This window comes from Hippopotamus amphibius, chromosome 17 (genome assembly GCF_030028045.1).
Source record: "Hippopotamus amphibius kiboko isolate mHipAmp2 chromosome 17, mHipAmp2.hap2, whole genome shotgun sequence".
In the NCBI taxonomy this organism is placed as follows: domain Eukaryota; kingdom Metazoa; phylum Chordata; class Mammalia; order Artiodactyla; family Hippopotamidae; genus Hippopotamus; species Hippopotamus amphibius.
The window spans coordinates 15,206,187-15,232,443 of NC_080202.1; the positions used below are offsets into that span (position 1 = coordinate 15,206,187).

Here is a 26,257-nt window from a genome sequence, read left to right on the forward strand (position 1 = left end):
GAATGTCATGGAGTTGGAATCATACAGTATCTATCTAGCCTCTTCACATTAGCTTCTTTCACTTAGTAATATGCATGTAAGATTCCTCCATATCTTTTCTAAATGGCTTGATAGTCATTTCTTTTCAGCACTGAGTAATATTCCATTATCTGGGTTTACCGCAGTTTATCCTTTCACCTACTGAAGAATATCTTTTGCTTCCCATTGTTGGAAGATCTTAAAGTAAAACTTGGGCATCATGTCATCTCACTCCAGATATTTAAGAAAAAGGCATAACCACAATGCCATTATCACACTAACAATAAATCATTAATATCATCTAACGCCATGTGCATATTTGAATTTTCTGAAGGCCCTTTTAAAATATCATTTTGACAAAAATAATATAAACTTCTGATATTTGAAACTGAAGAAGAAAAATCTTGTAGTGTATAATCTGTAAGAATTCCATAGAGCATACTCCTCTTAGATGTTAAACTTTGCTTCGTATTACAATTGTTTGTGGGACTTGGATCTGTGAGTCAGGTGCTCACATTCATATACCTCACATTCCACTCTTAGATCTTTAGAGCATGCCCTGATAATTGTTATTATTGTAAGTTATCCTAATAGCAAATATTTATTGAGCGTTTAGTATGTGCCAGGCACTGTACTTTACATGCATTATTTCATATGATTTTTACAACCCAGTGGAATAGGTATTATTATATCTCCCTCTTGTTAACTTCCTGAAGGTTTCGTAGTTAATACATGAGCTGGGATTTGAATTTAGGTTTCCTGAGTACTGGCTTTGCTGTCTCCTTGAGTATGCTTTAAAATGCTGATGTAGGGACTTCCCTGGTGGTGCAGTGGTTAAGAATCCGCCTGCCAATGCAGGGGACATGGGTTCAATCCCTGGTCTGGGAAGATCCCACATGCTGCAGAGCAACAAATCCCATGTGCCACAACCACTTCGCATGCACTCTAGAGCCCATGAGCCACAGCTACTGATCCCGTGTGCCACAACTACTGAAGCCCGCATGCCTAGAGCCAGTGCCCCACAACATGAGAAGCCACCACAATGAGAAGCCCGTGCACCGCAACAAAGAGTAGCCCCCATTCGCCACAACTAGAGAAAGCCCACGCGCATCAAATGAAGACCCAATGCAGCCAATAAATAAAATAAATAAAAATAAATTGAAAATGCTCATGTAAAAAGGCTTGAATGATCTAAAATTGATCTTCTAAATTTCTTAATTTCTTTATTGTCTGTTAACCTCCAGGCTGTAAGATTAGAAAGTACTTACCAGAATCGAACACGCTATATGGTAGTGGTTTCAACTAACGGTAGACAAGACACTGAAGAAAGCATCGTCCTAGGAATGGATTTCTCCTCTAATGACAGGTATGGTACCACAGAAGGGAGGATGAGAAAACCTCTTTTTAAACAACCCACTCCAGTTACCCTTTGAGTTATCACAAACACATCTTATCCAGTTCTACTCTAAAAGTTCAGCACATAAAACTAGAGAACATGAAAAGTATCTTAGCCTTACAGTCTTGAGAGACAAAAATGTTTAGTGAATGTCTTTGGTTGTGTGTCCCTAATTTACCACTATTCCTTACCTTCTTCCTCTCATCTTTAGGTGGTAATGATATAAAGCAAATGGTTTCAATTTCTATCTCTGGGGGTGGGGAGGAGGGGGGAGTGACTTTTCTTTGCAGTCTACTTTATTTTAAGCGATAATGATTTACTTTGGTGATTCTGGGGCACACACATTTTGTGATAGTGTACCAGTGGGTTCTGAGTTCAAAGAGAGCCTTATTTCCAATCTCTTATATCCATGGCCTTACACCTTGCTTTTGTCAAATATTACACTTCCTTTTTCATCTTCTGAGTTAAAAAAGGTGGGGGGGATGATTTTTTATACTCAAAACAGAGCCTTTTATAATCATTTACCTTTGGCTTTAGCAGCACTTTATATCCTAAGATTAAAGATAGCACACATCACACAGAACCTGGTTTTTTTGTGCCCCTAGGATTTGTTGCTTTCCTTTTTTATTTTCCCTCTTTTTCTGGAGAAACCTTGGGAAGACTATGGAATGTGGCTGCTAAGCAGATCTTTGCACTGTAGATAATAAGCCTCAGGAAATCCTGCCAGATGTCTCAAAGCATTGACTTCCTGGTTCAGGACTAGAATGCAACTGTGGAGTAGCTAAGGCTGTGACCCAGGCCTGGGAGAATTTAGCCACAAAGAGAAGAGGAGACTGAGAATGATTCTCATTGTCCTGATGTTGAAAGGAAAAAAAATCACATTGTCACCAGAGAGATTGGCAAACTAGTGTTTCCTGAGCTTGTACATAGCAGTCAACCTGAAAATGAGATGTGGGTTCACCAGGATCACAGGGCCAGAGTTGTTACCTTGTATACCATTTACAGCTTTTAATTGTATGCTCTAAAATTACACAGGCTTGTAAACCTGTGTTTACAAAGCTTAGGAAGCTTTTTCTCCTGCATGATTTTAACTTCTGGTGTTAGCTAAGCAGCGGATCTTTCAATAAGCATTTATCGTGTAAGAATACCTGCCTTGCCTACATTCATTAGTATTTTAAGACCACTGATTTGGGTTTTTATCTCTCTAGATCTGTACTGTCCGGTACAGTAGCCACTAATCACATTGTAACTATTTAAATAAATTAAAATTAAATAAAATTAAAATTTCATTTCCTCAGCACAACTAGCCACATTTCAAGTACTCTAGCCATATATGGCTTGTAGCTTCCCTGTAGACAGTACACTTACAGAACATTTCCATCACTGCAGAAAGATTAGATGGACAGTGCTGCTCTCCATCTTATTTGCTTTGTTTGGTTCTCCCTGACTACTCCTTTGGAAATCCCATAAAACAGGAACTGGAGCTGCATGGAAACGTCATTTGAGTCTTGCCCTAGAAAGAGAAGGCGACAACTTCAGATTCTCCTGACCCAGAGTATGAGAAATCAGATATCTAAATTTATTTCTTTCACTTTGTCCTAAATCATAAAGAATGCTTATTAATGTGGGTGCCCAGTAATGTATCCTCAGTAAACTGCATCTGTCTTTGGTAATAGTCCTGCCTGAGTTTTCTCTTTGACTAACAAAAGAAAATTTTCGTTTATGGAAGACAAAATGTGGTAAGAAAAGCTATAGAAACTGGTTTTCATTCTGTTTGGTAAATTTGATGTTATGAATTCCCCTACACCCTCTGTTTGAATGAACTTGGACAGTAAGAAAAATGCCACCCACTTCAGAATACTGTTGCTCAGGTAATCTAGTATCATTTCCCTCTCAGTTGCTGTTTGGAAGAATCTGTATCATTTTGTACCTTAGAATATAAAAAGTTAATGTTTCAAAACAATATTACACCAAAGCGGAACCCAGATTGTTTATTACATGTTCATCCCAAGTAATTCTCAAGATATATTAGAGCCAATTTATTTAGCCTAGTTATAAGTTCGAGTATTGTGTTACATTTTAAGTAATAAATTTTTTAATAAAAAGTATAACCTTGGTTTCCAAATTACATCTGATATACATTTCAAGTTATAAAGTAATAGAGCTTTAGGGTGTTATTTTATAATTTTTCTTCCTACTCCCAACACCTTGAAATGTCTGGTACAATGAGGCACTCAATAAATATTTTTTAATGGGATGAGTATCTATTAAAATAAGTAACTATACTTTAATGAAGAAAATCTCATGAGACTCAAGACAAACTAGATAAAAATACTAGATGTGCCTAATTCAGGCCTCCCTTTCCTGTGATGTGAAAACGCTACTTAATGTAAAAAAATGTTCTGAGCTTAATACAAGCAGAAAATGTGATGTTTGGTTCTGCATGTCATTGTCACTTGTCTAAAGTTTAACTGGTGTCTGGTCACAAGCTCATAGATCACACTCTTTTGGACCTTTTATATCTTCTGTAGTTACTTGATTTCTAGATTTGTCACTAAGCTACCAACCTTTCATATTTATACCCAAATTACACTTGTTGCTAGGACCTAGCTAAGCATTTACTTTAAAAAAAAAAAGAAAAGAAAAAATACTACTCTAAAAATAACTCACTCAACCTTGGGAAGCCATTTTTAAAACAGGTTTTCCTTGTGCTCATCTCATCTATTCAACAAAAACAGTGGTAGAGCTGTCTTCCTCCCTCCAGGGCCTGGGGTGATAGCTGTTCAGGAGTTCAGGCCCAAGGTTACAATGTGCGTAAACTGTTCCGATCCTGATTTGAATCTCCTGAACTCTGGAATCACTAGTAGAGTTGTGAGTAACACAGGCCAGCAAGTGCAGCGCAGAGTATTAGGCACAGGGAATGGCCTTCATTAGCCCACTAGGGAATGGCCTTCGTTAGCCCTGTGATGACTCCAGCAGCGGGAGTTCAGTATACCCCATGTTGTTTTTAGTGCATTTGCATAATGTCCCCCACTCTACCCTGCCAGAATCACTTTTCGTTATATTAGAGCACCTACCATACGTTCATACTCAGCATTTGTTTCACATGACAATACATTCATTTGTATTGTTTCTCTTTAAATATTTTAAATTTTTATGGTAACCCTCTGAGCCTTAGGTTTCGATACCTGTATTTTAAGATGAAGAAATTAAGGCAGAGAGAAGTTAAATAACTTGTCAAAAAGATTTGAAATAGTGAAGGAGGTTAAATCCAGATCTTTTGACGTAGTATAACTGCTCAATGAGTAGTAATTGTTATTATGTTTTAGGCACTGTTGTACACAATTTTTTTGGTGTGTTATCTAATTTAATCTTCAAAACAGCCCAATAAAGAAGATATTTTTATCCCAGTTTTACAGATGAGGAAACTGGAGCACAACACAAATAATTTACCTAAAATTATACAGTTAATGCCAGAATCCAGATTCCAGAGTCCCTCTGACTCCAGAGCCTGTGCTCTTAACAATACTTTGCTGTTCCATCTCCTACATCCAGTATTCTTTCTACTATACCATGCTGCTTTTCTAGATGTATTGGCAGGAAGAGGGTGCAGGAGCCTTTGGGAGACTGGATGGAGGGGAAGATGCTTTATGGCAGCCTTAAAGAGAGAAAGTGGCAGAGGTCTAAGGTAGATTATAGTTGTCCAGAGAAGTGGTGTGATAGAGACACAATTGGGAGTCCATGGCTTCCCATCCCAACCTGTTCCATTAACTTAAAACTAGTTTCCTCCCTGGGATAGGGTATGATTTAAATAATATTTTAATATACCATACTAGAGCTACCCTTTTTTGTTGGTTGTTGACATTGTGCTTCACTCTACATTTCAGCAGTGCTATTTCAGTGCACAGCCACCAAGCACTGCTTTATTTATTTAAGTTGTAATGTGTCTATTTTGTCTAACTTGATTACAAGCCATTAACAATTACTTTTCCCTTTTAGACTATTGAGGATGTTCTAGTATTTAATAAATCTATGTAAACCTCAGAATTAGAATTGAGCAACTCACATATTCAGAGGTCTTCAGCAACTAGCAGTAGTTCTTGGCATTAAAAATAATTCTTAGAGTTGAGTTGGGTGCTGAGACCTGCCAATCGCAAGTCAGCGATCACCTGGACTTTTTAGATAGTGGCCGTTTGCAAGACAGGAAGCTCAGTCAATAAGTTTTCTTTGTTAAATACATAAGGACCTAACTAACACCTGTTTAAAACAGCTCCTGGGCATGTATGTTAGATTAATGGTAATATAGAAATTTCTCCATTTATGTCAGAATTTAGAGCTTAGGGACTCATCCTTTGTGGTGAAAGAGTTAACAAAAAACTGCTTCCTAGAGTAATAGGAAGTAACTTATGGACTATTTCTTGTCTTACAGTAGCACTTGTACCATGGGCTTAGTCCTGCCTCTCTGGAGTGACACCCTAATTCATTTGGATGGTGATGGGTAAGAGCTTTTTCTCTTTTTATTCTCCTACAGAGAGCCAAGGGGTGGGGTTCCATGTTAGTGCCCATTCATTCAGCTGAATGGAAGGCCCATTGTGGCCAACTGAACTGTCATGTCAGCAGCTCAATGAGTCCTTTTAAACTCCTGTTTTGTAAAGTAGAGTAAAAATACAACTTGCCAGAGCCTCTCACTTCTGTTTTTCTAGGCCGACTATGGTAAGAATCCAAACAAAGAAGAGCTAGTTTGTTGGCTCACTCTTTAATCTGAGCATGTGGGACTGTTGCAATGCTCTCCCAGAGGGTGATATGTTCTGTTTCAAATAACCTCTTGCTGCCTCTGCCAGCTGTCAGCCTACAGTATAACCCATTCCTGTGCCAGTTCTTTGCAGTGACCCCCCACCCCCACCTCCTGGTGTTTTTAGAATGTGTCCCCAAGAGACCAAGATGTTTGCTCTAGTTTATAAAACCAGGGTCAGGTTTGCTAAGAACCCATAAGACTTCCAAGTAGAAATATACAGCAGAACAGTTTGTCGGTAGCTACAGCTGGAAAACAGTATGTAACTCCCTGACTCCAGTGTGGGAGTCCATTCATTTTGTTTGCTGGATAAAATCAGACAATTTGTTGAACCTTTTCAGTCAATTCTTATACTCCATTTAACTTCTGCACGAAGTGCCTGATGATACCTTCTACTGAGCCAGCAGTTGCTAGCCTGGGAAACAACCTTGAAAACTCACAACTAAAATAACCTGCTCTCATTTATGGATTTTTGTCTTATTCTGTTTTCCTTAGTGGGTTCAGCGTATCAACAGATAACAGAGTTCACATATTCAAACCTGTATCTGTGCAGGCAATGTGGTAAGAGGACTTTTAATATCTCTATGAAAGTTTTTTTTTTATGTTACTGGAACAGTATTTTGTGAGAAGTATTTGAAATGGTACAGTTCTTTTTGAAAATACTCTATGATCTGTTTGTGTGTATAGGATTTTGTGTGATCTGTTTGTGTGGCCATCAGAGTTAAAGATGACCTAGAAGTTCAGTTTTCAAATTATCGCAATGGAAGGCCTTCAGCATTTGTGAACAAGTGAAACTCAGAGGTGTTCTTAGACTCTGGAAGACACTTAATGGATCAGATAGCCAGTTGGAACAAGAGTTTTATAGGGACACATTGACTAAGTTAGTAGCAGTCTAGAGCTGAGTCTAGAACATCACAATTGTGCATTAACTTGTCCTTTCTTCAGGTAATCAGGGATAGCATTGATGGAGTTATATTCTACATCAATAAGCTTCCATTTAAATTGCTGGCAACTGTTCGTGAAACTATTTACATAATGCAGGTAAAGCCTAGAAAAAACATTGTAGTGTTGTTGATAACCATCAGCTGGTGTACTCACACTTTTGGGTTACTTACTATATATGTCAGGCATTGAGCCTAGTGCTTTACGTGGAATATGTCTCACCATCACACCAGCTCCCCAAAGTAGTATTATTAGCTCCTTATTATGGGTGAGAAAACTGAAGTTTTGGAGAGGATACATGACTGGCCTAAGAGTGTCTCTTACAGTTAAACAGAATAGACACTTATCCTCTTGTTCTAGATTATCTAGAAAAGTGATCCAATATAAGCAGGGAATGACGTGACTCTGAGATTCAGAGTCATCCCCCAGTCAGGGATTTGAATTTCAGTTCCTCATTCAGTTGCCTGTTCTGTAGTGGAAGTCCCCATGAGGAGTAGAATGGGCAGAATGCAAGCCAAACAAGAAATAAAGGAGCCTGAAAAAGCCTCCAGGGAGGTAACTTACCCCTGAATAACAGGATTGATAGGCTTGAAGTGGGTGTGGGCCTAAAACAGAGTCAACTGAACAATTAAATCTTACCATTTCGTGCCATGATTGAGGTAGGACAGGTCATGTGTTTAGACCAATTTTTAGATTTAGGGCATATTTCACAGATAAATTTCTCATGGAAAACTTACAACCTCTTTTGACTAAGGTTCGGTTAAAAGCAACTGACCTATACCAAGTAAAACCCAACAGTCTAAGTCCCACAAATACAGTGTTTTCAGTTATATTTTGGGGAAGAGTACAAAGCAGTCTTAATTCTTAAGGATTCAAGTAATTCAAGCTTTGATGTTCTAAAGTAGACTGACTAGTGCTAGCTCTGTTAGCTTATTGCAGAATAAACTTTTTTTGGTGTACCACATGAGGTACTCCTGTGAACTGAAAATCACAGAAAAAAAAAATAATGTATGGATCAAAGCAATATTGAGACCAGATGTTTCCTTCACAGGAAGGTAGTTTCTGCAGCCTCGCTCTCTTGTATGCAGCTGAAGTATGAGCTGGCTATGCCTTGAGTGTGTTTTAGGGCACTTGTGCCAGACGCTTGTGGCATATGCTTTTGAAGCATGTGTTTCCTGAATGAAGAAAACATGCATCGAATATCCTGTACATTGTACTAAGCTGGCTTTTACCTTTGAATCTATGTAACAAAACTGAAATTTGCTGAGAATTCTGAGAATTTGGCTTACTTTAAGTATAAAAGGAAGCATTTTAAAAAATTCTGCTATTTTGTTCTTAAGGGAAAATCTGTTTCCCTCATAAAAATGGACTGGCATGTTTTTCTCATCAAATTGGTCGTGACTTTATTTTTTAATTTACATTATACGGGGTTGACAAGGACTCGAGGAACAGCATTGTCATAGTCTTACTGGTGAGAAAATAAACTGAAGCCACCTTTCTGGAGATCTCCAGGACATCCTGAGAAGGGATATTGCCAATATGCCGTAACATTTTGTATACCCTTTGGCATAGTAATTCTGCTTCTAAGAATTTATCCTAAGGTAATAATTAAGAGTGTGTGCAAATTTTTAACTGTAAGAGTGTTTGTCAGTGTTCTAATAGTAACAAAAAATGGAGAAGAATTTAAATGTCTAAAACATTAGGGATCAGTTAAATTATGGTACATCCATTTTCTAAATATTATGCAACTGTTAAAAGTTATCTAGTTGACTAAGAAGTCGACATGCCACAACTAAGAAGTCGACATGCCGCAACTAAGAAGTCCTCATGCCGCAACAAAGATCCTGCATGCCACAATTAAGAACCGGTGCAGTCGAAATAAATGAATGAATGAATGAATAAAAAAAAAGTTATCTAGTTAAAGAATTTTTATTGACCTGGAAAGATGTTGATGACAAGATGTAAAGTAAAAGAACAAGTTAAGTGGTATGCAGAATATGATCATCTTTATTTTAGATCTCTGCAAAGACAAACTAGAAAGATCTATACTAAAACCTTAACAATTATTTCTGGGCAGTCAGATTACAGGATATTTCTGCCATCTACCTGAGGTCCCTAAATTTTCTAAAATGAGCACAATCAAATTTTTTATGAAAGAAAAAAAACAATAAAATGCATTTTTAAGAAAAAGAGGTGAATAGATTGACCACAGAATTGTCTCATACTGTCCTTTTCCCTTAGGAGAGACACATTAGTTTGTAGCTAATAAGACATTTCATTCAACAAATTTTAACTGTGCACCAAATTTGAACTAGAAGGCATTCTTTTTTTTTTTTTTTTTTTTAAGAAGGCGTTCTTTTAGGCACTTGAGATGCATCAGTAAAGAAAAACATAAAAAGAAGCCTGCTAGCATTCCTGGCTTTAGCTTTTCCCAAAGTATATAACCACAACGGTACTTTTCAGTTTTATTTACCCTTCCGTGAGTTTCTGAGTTCAGAGTCAGAGAGTTCATTAGTCTCAGTATAACCAGAGCTGTTCTTAGAAAGTAGCTCAAGTGTATGAATAAATGGTTTAAAGAGACTGGGAGACTAAGGCAGCAAGAATGACAAGCATCATTAGATCAGTACATCCTGGACATTAAAGGACTTGTCCTCACGGCTTAGGGACATCTGTCTATGTGATCTTTGTGGAACCTCTAAGAATCATAGGGAATATATGCCCTAATGTGACTCTGTGCCAAGAGAAACAAATCTTTGCGTAGTAAATGAAATAGTTCTTTAGTTCTCTAGTGATAATAGCCACAGCGTGGTTCCAGCTATAGGATTGTGAGCTCCATAGGTACTTGGTCCTGTTTTTCACTGGTAGGTTGTTAGTTCTCCTGCTCTCCTCTACCCCACCATGTTAATAACGCATCATATCTTTCAGCAAGAAATGTCTAGTTGATTGTTATGAATGGATAATATAGTATAATTAGAATCAGAGAATCTTTTTTTTTTTGAAAAGAGCAAAGATATTTTCAGAACAGTGGCCTTAATTTTACTGATTTCTTAAAGCAATGTCATAATTTCAAGCAAAAAAGAACATTTATGGAGTATACATTTTACTTTCACACGATATTAACTCAACTTTTCACAGGAGTTTATTTACTCATTTCTCTATCTCAAGATATGTTCATCTATGCCACTGTATATTATATAATTGATCTATTCATGTTATGTTACATAAAAATAAGCTTTATTAAAAGACACTACGCAGACTTATTTCTCCTGCTCTTTTTAACTTTTTATTTTATATTGGAGTATAGTTGTTTAACAATGTTGTGCTAGTTTCAGGTGTACAGCAAAGTATAGAATCAGAGAATCTTGAATTCCAAGGAATAGATTCTCCAGAGGCCCAATTCTATGGGATTTAAAAATTGGAAGTTTGGGGTACATACGGATTATTGGCCTTTTGGTATCCCCACAGTTCTCCAGCGCTCATTTCCCAGCATATCTTTCAGGTCTGCACTGCAGAGTTTACACAAGGCTTGTGAAGTGGCCAGAATGCATAACTACTACCCTGGCAGCCTGTTTCTCACCTGGGTGAGTTATTATGAGAGCCATATCAACTCCGATCAGTCCTCAGTCAATGAATGGAATGCTATGCAGGATGTGCAGTCCCACCGGCCTGACTCCCCAGCTCTCTTCACAGACATGTAAGTCATCTTGCTGAGGACCGTGGAAGTCCTCCTGTTGTGTTCTCGGGGGTGGGAAGCAGCACGTTCCTCCTTCATCTCCCTTCTTAGGGAGTTAACCTTACCAGTGGTATTAGTCATCGTCTGCACTACACATCTGCCACACAGAGAACCCTGTTCCCTCTGTTGTGTGCAAAGGCCTGAAGAGTTTCACTCCTGGGCACAGCGGAATCTCCATAGTTAAGAACTGCAATACTATTAAATCCCATTAATTCAGATTCCACTAATTTGAAATTTGAGTTTAAAGGAGTTAGGCTGAAGTCTGACTTTGCATTATCTTAAAAGAAGCATTTGCTAAGCAAATTAATGACATGGAGAAGCTTTTAGAGGGATGTTCCTAATACTTAAGAAAACAAGATGTTTCCATTCAATTTAGAATACATACGTTGTTATGCTAATTTTTAACTGATTTCTGTTCAGATTTTTAAAAATAAATATTATAATTTGTGTCTTACTCAGCCCCACATTTGCCTTGTTAGGTCTATAAGATTTTTATTAACTCTCCCTGCTGTACTGCAAATTGGATAAAGGCCTAAGGTGGAGCTGGTATTTGTTTCCTTTTTAGGTCTATGTGTTGAAACTTATGTGACTATTTTGGAAATTTTTTCACACTTAGTTCCTGCCTTGGAAATTAATCAGAATGTTTATTTTGCTCTGAATTGATCTTTCTGCACTTCCAAGGTGTTCTACTTTTGGGAAGGAAGAGTAGCTACTTTCTAAATGATCTTACAGACCTTCACCTTCAGATTCCTCACGTGATACCAAAACAATTCATGATTTTTTTTAAAGGCTTAATTTAGATAATAAATGCTTTTTTACTAGAAAAGGTGAAATTTCCAAGAATTGTATGAATGGAACAGTCAAAAAAACACTGGAGGGGCTTCCTAGATGGTGCAGTGGTTAAGAATCCACCTGCCAATGCAGGGGACACGGGTTCGAGCCCTATTCCAGGAAGATCCCACAATTGAGCCTGTGCTTTAGAGCCCGTAAGCCACAACTGTTGAGCCCCAGTGCCACAACTACTGAAGCCCACGCACCTAGAGCCCATGCTCCGCAACAAGAGAAGCCAGGGCAATGAGGAGCCCACGCACCATAATGAAGAGCAGCCCCTGCTCTCCACAACTAGAGAAAGCCTGTGTGCAGCAGCGAGGACCCAACACAGCCAATAAATAAATAAATAAATTTATTAAAAAAAACAAAAAACACTGGAAGCTTTTTTGTACAGGGTATTATTGGTACTAGGACCAATTAGTACTAGTAGTTCTAGTCCTTTCAAGATTCCACAGTAACTAAAAAGTAACCTGTTCATAAATGAACATTTTGAATCAAACTTATATGAGAGAAAAAACCCTTCTTTTCATTTTTCCTGATTTTTCTAGAGAAACTTTGGAAATTACAGCACAAAAAAGAAATGAAATTGCCCATAATCTCTCTCTGTCCCTGAGCAAAAAATATAATGTAAAGTGTTGTCCTTGGCACATGGTAAAGGCTCATTAAATGTTAATTCTTAGTATGTACAATATAACCAAAATTTAAGGTATATTTAATAAACGAATGTCTGTCTGTAGAAAAAGAGACTGAGAGCTGTAGGTCAGAGTATTAATGATGATAGAGGGATTTTCAGTTATTTTTATTTTCTTTGTGTATTTATGTATTTTCCAGATTTTTCTCTAGTGAAATCGAGGGAGAAACTGTGTTTGTGTTGTAATGCCTTTTCCATTCCCGCTTTTTCCCTAAGTTGACTAGAAAAGCCTAAAAAAGAATGCTGAGGATACAAAGGAGCTTGTATGCCAAAATGGACTAAGTGCTCTACTGTGAATAAAGTTTATATTTTGAAATCCAAGGAAGGTAGAGAAGGGACTATAGGTGTATGGTGCCTCCAGTGTATGTCAAATGTTATGCCAGGCACTTCATACATGGTATCTCATTTGATTCTCATAAAAACCTCGTGAGGCAAGTAGTATTACTGTTCTCATTTTTTGGAAAAGGAAACAGAGGCTCAGCAAAGGGAGGGAATTTGTTCAAGGTCGTACCACTAGTAAGCAGCAGGGCTGGGATTAAAACCCAGGTGTGTCTGCTCCCAAACCACTCTGCCCCTGCAAATGTGAAGGGTTGGGAGAAAGACTGCTAAACCAGGGAATTGAACCGATGTACACAGGTGCTAAAATTTTTTTTTTACCAGTATTTATTTTTAATAGAAGACTGAAATGTATAACTTTCTGCCATTAGCTATGTCTAGGAAAAATCGTGGGGAGCATGGTAAAGAATATTAATCCTAATCAAGACAGGGATGCTTTGGCCGATTGACAGGGAAATGGCATAGGCGTTAGCTATGCTCTGCAGGGTTCATGAGAAACTGAGAGTCCAAGTGGTGGGGAGCCCCAAGGTTGTAGGGTCAGAGCATCCATCTTTGGAGATTATACTGAAGCTATTTTTGCAGCCAGTGATAAGGCCGTAGGCAGCAAGGGCAGGCAGGATGCCTGAAGGCTTAGTCCATTTCCATCTCCAAATAAGGAAGTACAGAACAGATACCTTTCTTGAGTAGGTAGGAAGGAAAGATGAGACAGAAAGTGCTGTTAGCCTCACTGAAATTCTACATAATATGAAATAATGCTTTAGAGAGAAGCATCTAGTTATGTTGAACTAATATCTTTATAGTAATTGGAGAATCAGCTTCCTCATTTGATTTCATAATAAAGTTCCAAGGGAAATTTTTATTTTTAAGAGAGTCAGAAGACTAAGGGAAGCAACGTGAGCCTGCAGGTAGAGTGTTAGGCTGGGCGGAAGGTGCTGGGTCTCCTGCCAATGTAAGTGATGGTTGACATCATTTAACCGTTCAGCTGTTTTGGTTTTTTTTTCCTTTATCTATAAAATGGGGATTATAATTTCACAGAGATATTGTGAGAGCTTTGTGAACAAGAAAACCTTTTGGATGGAGTACTCTAGGTAGTTAATCCTTGAAATCCATTTTGGAAGAGAATTTGCTTCATTGAAGAAGGCAGAAATCACTCTTCTCTCTTTCCCATTTTTTCTAGAACCATAGCAATGAATGATCAGCATTGGGTAGCATTTTTAAGCTACAGAAGACCCAGTTCCATAGTAGGTCACACCACTGGTCTACCCCACTTGGTATTCTAGCTCAGCAAGTGGTACTCGGGGATACCTGATGGGAAATGGTCCTCCATTAAAGTATTGCACTCAGTGTAGCCTATTTGTCTTTTACTCTTTCTTGGATCTATATACGTGAATATATCTATGGGCTTTTAGATATGTACAATCTCTTCAAGTAATAATTTCTACGTGTTTACATTCTATACATTCTGAAAAGAAACTTTTTAAAGTTATAATTTTCTTTTTTCCATGCCTCCAGAATATAAATTTAAGGGTAACAAAGGGAAGTCCTGTCAATGTGGAAACATAATTAAATGGCACATTCATTAACTTGGTCAAATTCCTGCCTAAGAAAAATCACCATTTCTCTCTTGTCAGACCAACAGAACGTGAACGAACAGAAAGGCTAATTAAAACCAAATTAAGGGAGATTATGATGCAGAAGGATTTGGAGAATATCACATCCAAAGAGGTAAGAGGCTTTGAGTCTTCATTGTTCCAAGGCTAGAGGTAGGATAATAATAGGAGTGGGACTAGAAATGGTGAACGATTGAAAATCTAGAGGGACTTTTCAGAGATTAGTACAATATGTTATCTCTGTTTCAGATACGAACTGAGTTGGAAATGCAAATGGTGTGCAACTTGCGAGAATTCAAGGAATTTATAGATAATGAAATGATAGTGATCCTTGGTCAGATGGATAGCCCTACACAGATATTTGAGCATGTGTTCTTGGTAAGTCTTAGGGCCACTTTAAAGGGGTGTGCTGAGGCTAGTCTATACAAGCTCATGGCGGGTGGGGGGCAATTGTCAAACTTTATTATATTTAGATAAAATGTAACTTACATTAAAAACACAGGTCATAAATACTCAAACCTTATCACTTTCCTGTATTTTACTACATTTTACTATTATCTGTGCTCTTAAGTTTATTTACATCTGTTGTATGTTGGAAATGTTATATAATGGCGTGCTTCTGCTCATCTCTTCCCAATTCCTTAGTGACATCAGTTGACTATGGTGGGAAAATTTACACCAAGGAAATTGGCAAATGCTACAGATCAGGCCTTTTTTCCCCATGGCTTGTTAAAGATCTTATCTGTTCTACATCATAGTCAAAGTCACAAAGCACACCAGTCCACAGTAGTTTTATGTAGTGTATCCAAATAGAATGATCCTTTGAGGTCACTCTTTCAAGTCTGCCAAATGGGTCTAAGATCTATCTGAACAGAGCAGAAAACCACTTGTAACAGAGACTGTTGGACTTTTAAAACACTTGGAACCGTGTAGCTATATGTTTAGTCCTTCAATTACTTTTTGATTATCAAATCTTCAGTGAGTTAAAATTGTACTTCATGGTGCCTGAATGTTCAGCAATTTGTAATTAGCCCAAGGAGATCTCTCTGACAGATGGAATAGGAAAGCTTCTAAAATCCTAAGACCTATTTATCTCCCAAATGTTAAAGAGTTCTAGTTTTCATCTGTACATGGTAGTGGGAACAAGGATAACAAGGATAAAGTCAGTAGGGAACACCAAAACCTCACTTTCATTTCCAGTTGCCACATACTTTGACTAAGATTGGAAGGTGGAACACAGGAGAGAAGAGGAATAAAATGCACAGGAACTGACTTAACTGAATCATCTCACCCCAAATATAAGAGTTTATTTCACCAAGCAGTCAGTCGTCATGCCATTGAAGGCTTGTGCCCTGAATTAACTTGTTGACACTTTGGAGTGTGTATGCTTTTTCAGTGATTCATGGGGGTGTATAGCTATGAAATTACTCATGAAAAGCTGTGAGCTGGGAGGGGAGCGTCTTTTCCATTACTTTAACTTGACCAATGTGTGTTGCCATTTCTGGATGTAGATCATACGGCAAAACTGTCACTGACCTTTCCATTTGTATAGCACCTGGCTTTGCTGCCTTTTGTGTGTAATTCCATGAGTGTTCAAGTATTCCCTGCTCTTGTATCCTTGGAAAGAATTTTTATGTTGTCCATAGAAAACTTATGAGTCATTCACTCAAATGGACCCTGCCCCCAACTGTCTCCATGTAACATGACTAATTTTTATGAAGGGCAAGTGCCTGTAGCCAAAAATAACTCGTTAGAAAGTGACCAAAGCTATAAACTTGGAAGTTGCTTTCCCATTGAGCTTGGATCTTAATACCTAAAAGAATGTAGACATGATGAATACCAAATTCAGTCACTATCTGTTTAATTTCAGATGTACTTCCCTGTGTCTCTGATGCCACCCCCTCAAGAACTGCCTTCTCCTTACCCCTTCCTCAAATGGTACTATTTTAGGACATGTAAATAAATTTTAATCGTTCTCTAAGCAGAAAGAACAATCCACTTCTTCCCCAATTAGTCCCTAATCAACTAGAAATGCATTTGAGTATTTGTATCGATTCATCCTATTATTTCATGATTATTGGCAGAGTCTTCTGTCTTGAGTTTTTCTCTTATTACAAGAATAATTCGTGTTCATTGTAGAATATTTTGACAACTTTAGAAGGCAATAAATGACATTTAGTCGACACCAAGAGAGATAAGCACTGTTATCTTTCATTATATAGTATTGCCTTCTAGTTCTTTTTTACCTTTTTAATATGTATCTATGTACATATTTTTGAAAAAAGGAAAATGTATTCAGCTTCAGATATAATTATGTTTTCTCGAGAATGGACATGTTCTTTGCATCGCGAATATTTTTCTTATTTGGGAAAAAACCTTTCAAACTAGAGAATCCTGAAATTTAACTTTTATCCCACAAAATAAGTGCATGAACAGGTTGTCTAAACATCTTATTGTACTTCTTCCTTGATGGCTTCCTCCTTTTGTTTGTACCACCATATCTTGTATCCAAATGCCTATCTCTTCTCCAGTGAGTCTGTACTCTGCTGGCTTTCCCAGCATTTGACACAGAAAGAGAGGTCTTATCCAAACTGCAAGTGTGGTGTTAATTTCTGCAAAGTCATTTCATCTTGTGTGTAGCTGCTGTGCCTGGAGCGCAAGCAGATTGTGTGAAAGGAAGCAGTAGAATTTCTCCCCTCCCTTTGGAAGAATGCTTGGCTCTGTAGTGCACTGCACAGAGATGTTTATTTGGAAAAGTGTCCAACAGATATGGAGAAGAAAAGTATAGAGAGCATAATTTAAAGAAAATCTGCAGGATTGATTGGTTGGAAGCCAGGGTATTTCCAGAAAAAGAAGTTCTTCCACACCCTTAAGAGTGTCCTACTCCTCTGAGCTGGAAGCCTTTGCCAACCAAATCTCAGTATCAACAGCTCTCCTGGAGGCTGTCCGATTTGGCTGAGAAAATGCTAGATGTGAACAGAGATCCTTTGCAGAAAAGCAGGCAGCTTTCTTAAACAAGGGAAACACAGGAATATTGGACAGGCAACCAGTAATTTTGTTTGTGAATAAAAAGTAGTCAGAATTTTACTGCTGATTGTTATCTTTTCCAAGATTGGACATTGCAGATCCTTTCCAAAATTGTTTCGATTTCAAAGAAAAATTGTGTCATATTCATAATTTTTGCCCTCCAACTGGAGATGTGTAGCGTAAACTTTTTAAAAGAAAAAGTTGCAGATCCTGTGCCTGGCTGCCACAGTTATGTGACTCATACCATTGAGGCTGTAGGTATGGTATGATAAAGATTTGGACAAGGATACCAATCCTTGAAGATTATGTCAAGTTGTATGATCTTAGCAGAACCACCAGTACAGTCCTTTTCTTTGTGGTCTCTTCTTCTATTTTGCTTGGAACTTCTGGACCCCAAAAAGGCTGTTTCCTAAAGATAACTTTTTTTTTTTTAACTTCAGGCAATTGTAGTTTTCATCCCAATTTGGAACTTACACAAGTCTTCCCCTTTTTTTGGAGGGAGGATGGTATAGCCGATTAACAATGTTGTGATATACATATACATGTATCCGTTCCTCCCCAAACTCCACATAACACTGAGCAGAGTTCCCTGTGCTGTACTTGTTGGTTATCCATCTTAAATATAGCAGTGTGTACATGTTGATCCCAAACTCCCTGACTATCCCTAACCCCCACCCCCGCCAGTAACCATAAGTTCATTCTCTAAGTCTGTGAGTCTGTTTCTGTTTTGTAAATGAGTTCATTTGTGTCATTTCTTTTTAGATTTTGTGTGTAAGGGATATCATACGATATTTCTCTTTCTCTGTCTGACTTACATCACTCAGTATGACAATCTCTAGGTCCAACCATGTTGCTGCAAATGGCATTATTTCATTGCTTTTAATAGCTGAGTAATATTTCATTGTATATATGTACATCTTCTTTATCCATTCATCTGTCAGTGAACATTTAGGTTGCTTTCATGTCTTGGCTATTGTAAACAGTGCTGCAGTGAACACTGGGGTACATGCACTAAGGATAACATTTTAAAAGAAATCAGTCACTTGAGTCTTTGGGCCAGAGTACTGTGTAAGTGAACCAGGGTGGAAGATGGAAGTGAACTTATTTAAAAATGTATTACAGTATAGTTTCAAATTTTTGTTTTACACTTCTGTACAATTAAAATATGCTTTGCATAATTACATAGAACTTAGTGAAAACCCCCATGGAATTATGCTACTGTAAGCCGGAGAAGCATGGAGGAAAAAAAAGAGATTGAGTCTGTTGAGGACCTGAGGGGGCGAATATGCATGGCATTTATATTGAGGACAGAAAAGTGATTACACCATGTTGATTCCAGTTCTTTCAGGTTGAACCTGAAGCAGCCCTAAGCAGAGCCCAAGTCACTTTATATGGGCTTCATTGAGTCAGTAGTTGATGCACTTAATTTATTTTGTTTCTGGATATGTCTTTTCAGATTGTCAGATTAAAGTTTCTCTACACAGGTAAATGAAAACTGGGGACCTTTCCCATCACATCAGAGTTATTTCCATCTAGCTGGACAGAATTCCACAGAGGATTTAGATTTCTAAATTAAGAAGTGAGGTGGTCACATTTCCCTTGCTCCAATTTAGCCACTCAACCCTTATTGCTTGGCTTCTGTCTCCTTGAAAGTCCTTTTTTATAATTCTTGCCTCTTCTTTGGTGTGGGAGCCAGTTTTCTAAGGTTGAGCACAGAGTCTTCAGAACCTCTTATATTTTTATTTAGGGCAAGTCAGGTGAGCCCTGGTCTGTAGAAGGGATCAGTCGTCCATCACTTACTGACCTTTTCCTAAATGTACTTCAGCACAGCATCCTTGAGATCTCCTGGTTCGATGACCAAGTTACAGATCACTTATAATATAGGTAGTGCTTGCATAACACTTGACAATGTTCAGAGTGCTTCATTTACTTATCTCATTTGACCATTTATTCAACAAGCATTTGTTGATCCTCTTTATTGTGCCAGGCATGAGGCTACATATTTGGGCAGTCTGATCTAATTTCATAAGGAGGAAGTGATGACTATATCAAGATAGATACTTATAGAAGGCCAGTGGAATAAGGTTATGAAGGTGACCTCTGGATTAGACAATTAGAAGAGGTCATTAGCAAGACTGATGACGGCAGAAGCCACAGTGCTATGGGTTGAGATACATGGGAAAGAGGAATTACAGAAACTGAGTGTTAGATTATATTTCTGTGAATCTTGGCCATGAAGTGAAGAGGAAAAGGACAGTGTCTAGAGGAAGGTTTAGGATGGAGAGAGGGTTTTCCATTTTAATATGAAAGAAATATGTGTGTGTGGGGGGGGGTGTTAGTTTATAAACAATAGAAACTTATTACAGTTCTGGAGGCTGGAAGTCTGAGATCAGTGTGCGTGCATGGTCAGGTTAGGGCCTTCTTCCAGGTCAGACTTCTCTTTTTATTCTTTTTTTTTTTAAATTGGAATATAATTGCTTTACACTCTTGTACCAGTTTTTGAGGTACACCAAGGTCAATCATCTGTATTTATACACATATCCCCGTATTCCCTCCCTCCCTTGACTCCCCCCCACCCTCCTCGTCCCAGTCCTCTAAGGCATCATTCATCATCTAGTTGATCTCCCTTTGTTATACAGCAACTTCCCACTGGCTATCTCTTACAGTTGGTAGTATATATATATGTCTATGCTACTCCTCTTTGTATTCTACATGGCAAAAGGAATGGGGAGAAACTTTATATTTGTAGTTCGAGGGGAAGGTATCCATTAGATTCCTAGGACAAGGGTGGGAGAAGTGTCTTATTTTACATATGAGGAAAGTGAAGACAGAGACGTTAAGCAGTTTGCCCAAGGTCCCCGAGTCCGAAGGGGGAGTTGGGACTTGAACCTGAGTCTTCTAATGCTAAATTCTACTTAATGCATTATTCTGAAATAAATTCTTATTTTTAAATGTTTGCCTTTTCAAAAGACATGAACAGATAGCTCAAAGATAGAAAATGGACTTGAAACATTGAGAGATTGCTCACTTTTACGCTTAAGAGAAATGCAAATTAAAATTACACTGAGATAACATTTCACACCTATCAGTTTGGAAAAGATTCAAAAGCTTAACCACACATTTTGTTGGCAAGGTTATGGGGAAAGTGGCACTGTGGTGCGGAGTGGGTTTGAGGATATATTGTAAAGTGAAGAAAGCAGACGGAAAGGATATGTAGTATAGTACTTTTGTGTAAGTCAGAAGTGGTAGTAAGTAATATTTGCTTTTTTTTTCTCAAAATACAACAAAGGTAGTATAAGCCACAAACTAATAAAAATGGTTAACCATGGGGATTGAAGAGATGGGGGTGGGAGGGAGACTTTGTTTACTTTTTAATAAACTTTTGACTTTCAACCTTATAAAAGTATATTTAAAAAAAAAAAAGGAAAACCTGGAAGAAAAAAATTGAATATAAACAGCAAATGAACACAAATGTATATCAAATTGATAACCTCACAGAAAGAAATTAATTCAAATAACTTAAGCATAATACTGTAATTGTACCCCTTAGTGGGATATAATAAGGGAAAAAAAAAGAAATGCAAAGAAAATTTGAACTTAATAGTTTTGCTGTTGGTTTTGATATTGATGTAATAATGTTAAAACTATTTTGTAAGTAGAATAAATGAGTTGCTGGAAACCAAAGTTCTCACCATAGTATAAGGAGATATAAACAGTGGAGGGAGAGGTGAGAAAGAAAGGAAGAACCTTGTGGTGTTGAATTACTCTGAACTGGAGGTACCAGTATAAACTCAGTATTTTTTTAGAAATATTTCCTAAATCTGACCACTGAAAAGTTTTAGAAACAATGACACCCAGTAGTTACGAGCATACCTAATTAATGCCCAAATCTTGGTTACAAAATATAATTCTTCACTAAAAGAAACCAGGGCTTTTTGGGAAACTGGCTGATTTTCTACTCACAAAGTGAATCCAGAACAACTTTTTGTACCGCAAAGCATGGAAGTACTCAGAGACTAATGGAATCACATCAAAAGGAACCTGTTTGAAGAGATTCCCGCTGGCCAAATTCTGGACAATCTGCACGTCCAATTTAAAAAAAAAAAAGGGAAAAAAAAGGTTGTAATCGATTCTAACATTCTAAATACAAAAAGAATTTGAGTCCATAGTGACACTCAGATAAAGGGTGGGATGATTGATTAGGTGAGACTCTTTTACAAAAGGCTGCCAGCTAACATGCAGAAAGAATGATGGAATTAGAAAATTACCAGTAAAATAATTGATTTGGGCAGGATCAGCAATGGATGCTGAAATCATAGGGCAAAAAAGATTATTTTACCTTGGCTTTCACGTGGCTTCAAAGATTACTGTAGACTACTAATTAATTGCAAAAGAACCTTTACAATAGAGGGATGTGGCAGATACAAAGATATCTACCAAGAATTCAAACTCAGCATGACAAATAATGGGACAAACTGACATGATGTGCCTCGTAATTTTGCTGCAATACAAAGTACACAACATCTCGCTTGTAATATTCTTGCTAAGAATGTTTGACCTGAATCTAATCATTGGGAAACAATCAGATAAATCCACATTGTGGGGAGCTCTCCAAGATTACAAACCTGCAGTCTACAAAAATGTCAATATCATGAAAGACAAAATAAATAAAGGCGCAGAGGTGGACTGTTCTAGATTAGAGATAAAGACATGGCAACTAAATGCACAGTATGATTCTTGATTGAATACATATAAAGTACATTTTGAGGACAGTTTTTAAAATTCAAATATAGATAATGTATTAGATTGTTTTATTTTATTGATATTATCTTTCTTGGTTGCAAAAATGAAATTATATAGGAGAATATTCTTGTTCTTAAATAATACATGGTCAAGTATTGGAGTGTCATGATGCTCAAATTACTTTCAAATGGTTCAGGTTAAACAAAAAAGTTTGCTATATATCGAAAGAAAGGGAAGGAGCGAGAGAAAGCAAATATGACAGATATTAACAACTGATGCATCTTCCAGATAATCTATAGAAACCTTTTCCTTTAAATTTTGGACATCATGTTTCCCTCATTTGTTTGACTATTTCACTCTCTCCCCCTGACAATACACACGTCCGTACTACCACAGCTTCTTAGGTGCAACGTAGTGCACTGGAAAGAGTGTGGGCAGGGATTCCCTTAGAGACCAAGAGACCTGGTTGCTGCTCTCAAGAGTCTTATATTGTAGTGGAGGAGAAAGGTAGCAAACAAGCTATTGAAAAAATAGAGTACTATAAACAAGAATAACAGATGACATTTAACTTTGACTGGAGAATGGTCAAAGAAACCTTTCCAGCAATGTGATCTTGAGCAAAAATTATTTGAATTCTATAAGGGTTGGTTTTCACATCTCTAAAAAATGAAGGTAACTTTCTTACTCTGTCATTTGTGGAAACTGAATGTGATTGCGTATAAAGTACCTGACACAGAGAGGAAACGGTAGACATTATTGGCCTTCTTTTTAGAAACTTCTTCCCTCACAGGACTCCTTTTCAAGTATTATATTTGGTTCATTTGCTAATACTCCCTTACCTTGTCTTTTTGGTTCTACAGGGCTCGGAATGGAATGCCTCTAACTTAGAGGATTTACAGAACCGAGGGTAAGCACACAGAGCAATTGCTGACACCCCCCTGTTGCAGAAATCACTGTTTTATCTTTACATTTTCACGTCACAGAGGTGTCTTTAAGCTCTGAGTTTAAGGTTAAGAGTTGCTTCCAGTTGATTTTTATTGGGTGTAATCTAATAAAAATTAAATGGCTATTCTCCCACTGTTTCATACCCCCCACCTCCCAAGGAAGATCAGCTGTTTCAGGGGAAAGGCTTTCAAAAACAAATATGTAAGCCCAGGTGACTTAAGCAATGGAAAAAAAAATGTGTAAGCCTTTCATGCTGTTTAAAACCAAATCCAGTTATCGATTTCCCCTTTGTTTTTTAAGAGCAGTTTACAGCAAAATTGAGGGAAAGGTACAGAGGTATCCCATGTACTCCCTGCCCCCACACATGCATAGCCTCCCCCATTGTCAACATTCCCACCAGAGAGGTACATTTTTTATAACTGAGGAACCTATGTTGACGCCTCAGTCATCTAAAGTCCATAGTTTATGCTGAAGTTCACACTTAGTGTGTTGTACGTTGGCTTTGGACAAATGTATAATGACCAAGTGTCCGTCATTATGGCATCATACAGAGTATATTCACTGCCCTAAAAATCCTCTGTGCTCTGTCCATTTATTCCCCACTTCCACCCTCTCGCAACCACTGATCTTTTTACTGTCTCTCTAGACTTTGGTTCCTATTTTTATGTGAGAGTACATAGAACTGAGTATTTTGGGTTCACAGCTCTTTATTCAACATTTACTGAACAACTTCTGTAGGCCAAGCACAGTGCCAAATGCTAGGGACCTAAAGAAAAATAAGGCTCTCAGTCTCTATCCTTTTATAGTAAGGTGCATGAAAACTAAGTGGGTTATAAATATAAAATGGACAATGTAAAATTGAACAAGAAGGCTGACCTTGTATTAAGAAATGTGTTCCTAAGTGGTATGGTTACCAGTTTGATTGTAACAACTGAGACCACAGTGAACATTCAGCACGCAAAAAGCTACTATTCTTCCCTTTTCACTTCTTAGCTAATGCCTAAATCTTTCATTGAACTCAGCCTTAGGAAGTCAGATCATTCCAATAAGAGAAGAGAAAATCATGTCTGAAAATTGGCCAGGCTAACTCTCCATTTTGGACAGAGATAAGACCTACTGAGACTCAGAGATAGTGATGACTCCCTGGCTGGTTGCTGGCTGCCTGTTTTCTCAGCTACAAGTCAGCCTTCTGGTTATCTTTAATGTGATTATATGCATACTTCCTACTGTTCCCTCAGAAGAAAGAAAGTCAAGTGATTATTCAGAGAGTTCTGGGGGAGGGGAAATGGAAACCTGGTTACTTAATTTTAAGGTATGAAAATAAATAGAACTTGGAAAATTTAAGTTGATAAGGATTGAATCAGTAGTTCTTGAAAGCAGAGACTGTGTCTTAGCTTTGTGTGAAACATACCTAGCTCAGAGCTTTATACCAGAAGGGTGCCCAGTAAATGTGAAGGAATAATAGAAAAATTGAAAGACTGTGACCTGCAGGAAACTAGCACCTGATACAGTGTTTAATATGAAATCTGAGATTTGATAGAGCACTGCCTGCCAAATGCACTAGAATCACTTCATGCATATATACACTTTGACTTTTGACTTACATCCCCAGCTGGAGATAAGACCTATTTATCTCATTTACTACTAACAAGGCTAAATCATAAAACACAGGAAAAAGACAGGTAGGGTAAGATGCTCAGATATCTACTTAGATCTTGTTTCTTAAATTCACTGGTGCTTCAGGTTTAAGGGATGAAGAATTACGGTTCAGGGATCTGTACACAAAACGTGTATATTGCCCCCAGTGGATGATTTAAGGGATTTTCTAGTGTAATTGTGATAGTAAGGCCTTTTCTACCAATCCACTGACTTTAGAACTCTAAGTTAGCTCCTCCTTACAGAAATGCAAAGACGTTTCAAGGAATGCCATTTCCAGTTGGCAGTGGCTGCCTAGACTTTTGTAATGAAAAAGATTGGGAAACCCTGTCCTGCTGTGTCATTACTGAAGTGTGGCATTGGAGATGGGAAGGTTGTTCATTTTTATTGTAAATGAAATGAAAGGAAGTGTGGTTGCCTTTCCTTTTTTTCCTGACAGTTTTGAGATATAATTCACATATTATATAGTTCACCCTGTTAAAATGTGTACTTCATTGGTTTTTAGTATATTCACAGAGCTGTGCAGCAATCAATTTAGAACATTTTTTCAAACCCAAAAGAAAAGCCTGTACCCTTTAGCAGTCACTGCCATTTCCCTTCCTCCCTCCAGCTCCTAGAAACTACCAACCTACTTTCTGTCTCTATAGATTTTGCTATTCTGAACAGTTCATTTATATGAAATTATACAATATGTGGTCTTTTAAGAATGTTTCACTTAACATTGTATTTTCATGTACTGTAGCATGCATTAGTACTTCATTCTTTTTTATTGCCAAATAATATTCCATTATATGGAAATATATATATACACACCACATTTTATTTGTCCATGCGTCGTTTGATAAGCATTTGTGTTGTTTCCACTTTTGGGCTATTATGAATACTCTTATGCATTCATGTAGAAATCTTTGGGTGGACATATGTTTTCATTTCTCTTCAGTTTATACCTAGGAGAGGAATTACTGGGTCATGTGGTAACCTTTCGGGGAACTGCTAGAGAGTTTTCCACAGGTGCATGTAGCTTGCTTGCTCTTTATTTATTTATTTATTGGCCGCACTGCATGGCATGTCTGATCTTAGTTCCCCGACCAGGGAATCGAACCTGCGCCCCCTGCAGTGGAAGCGTGGAGTCTTAACCACTGGACCACCAGGGAAGCCCAGCTTGCTTTTTATTTATTTATTTATTTATTTATTTATTTATTTATTTATTTATTTATTTATAAATTTATTTATTTATTGGCTGCATTGGATCTTCGTTGCATTGCTGCACACAGGCTTTCTCTAGTTGCTGCGAGCAGGGACTATTCATTGTGGTGCGCGGGTTGCTCATTGTAGTGGCTTCTCTTGTTGTGGAGCATGGGCCCCAGGCGCATGGGCTTCAATAGTTGCAGCACATGGGTTCAGTAGTTGTGGCTCACGGGCTCCAGAGTACGGGCTCAATAGTTGTGGCGCACGGGCTTAGTTGCTCTGTGGCATGTGGAATCTTCCCAGGGCAGGGCCCGAACCCGTGTCCCCTGCATTGACAGGCCGATTCTCA

At 37.8% G+C, this 26,257-nt stretch overlaps 1 protein-coding gene across 11 annotated transcripts in view; it reads left to right on the top strand.

The window, feature by feature from the left end:
* SSH2 (slingshot protein phosphatase 2) overlaps positions 1-26,257 on the top strand; it is a 226,038-nt gene that overhangs the window by 176,090 nt on the left and 23,691 nt on the right. For 5 of the 11 annotated variants that reach the window (XM_057716365.1, XM_057716368.1, XM_057716364.1 and 2 more), the window contains 6 exons: positions 5,844-5,912; positions 6,702-6,767; positions 10,648-10,842; positions 14,371-14,464; positions 14,599-14,727; positions 22,980-23,026. In XM_057716365.1, the coding sequence (XP_057572348.1) occupies positions 5,844-5,912; positions 6,702-6,767; positions 10,648-10,842; positions 14,371-14,464; positions 14,599-14,727; positions 22,980-23,026 (600 nt within the window). Of the gene's footprint in view, positions 1-1,262; positions 1,385-5,843; positions 5,913-6,701; positions 6,768-8,575; positions 8,750-10,647; positions 10,843-14,370; positions 14,465-14,598; positions 14,728-22,979; positions 23,027-26,257 lie in introns of those variants that run through there. The other 6 variants (XM_057716369.1, XM_057716361.1, XM_057716363.1 and 3 more) reach the window with 3 other exon arrangements.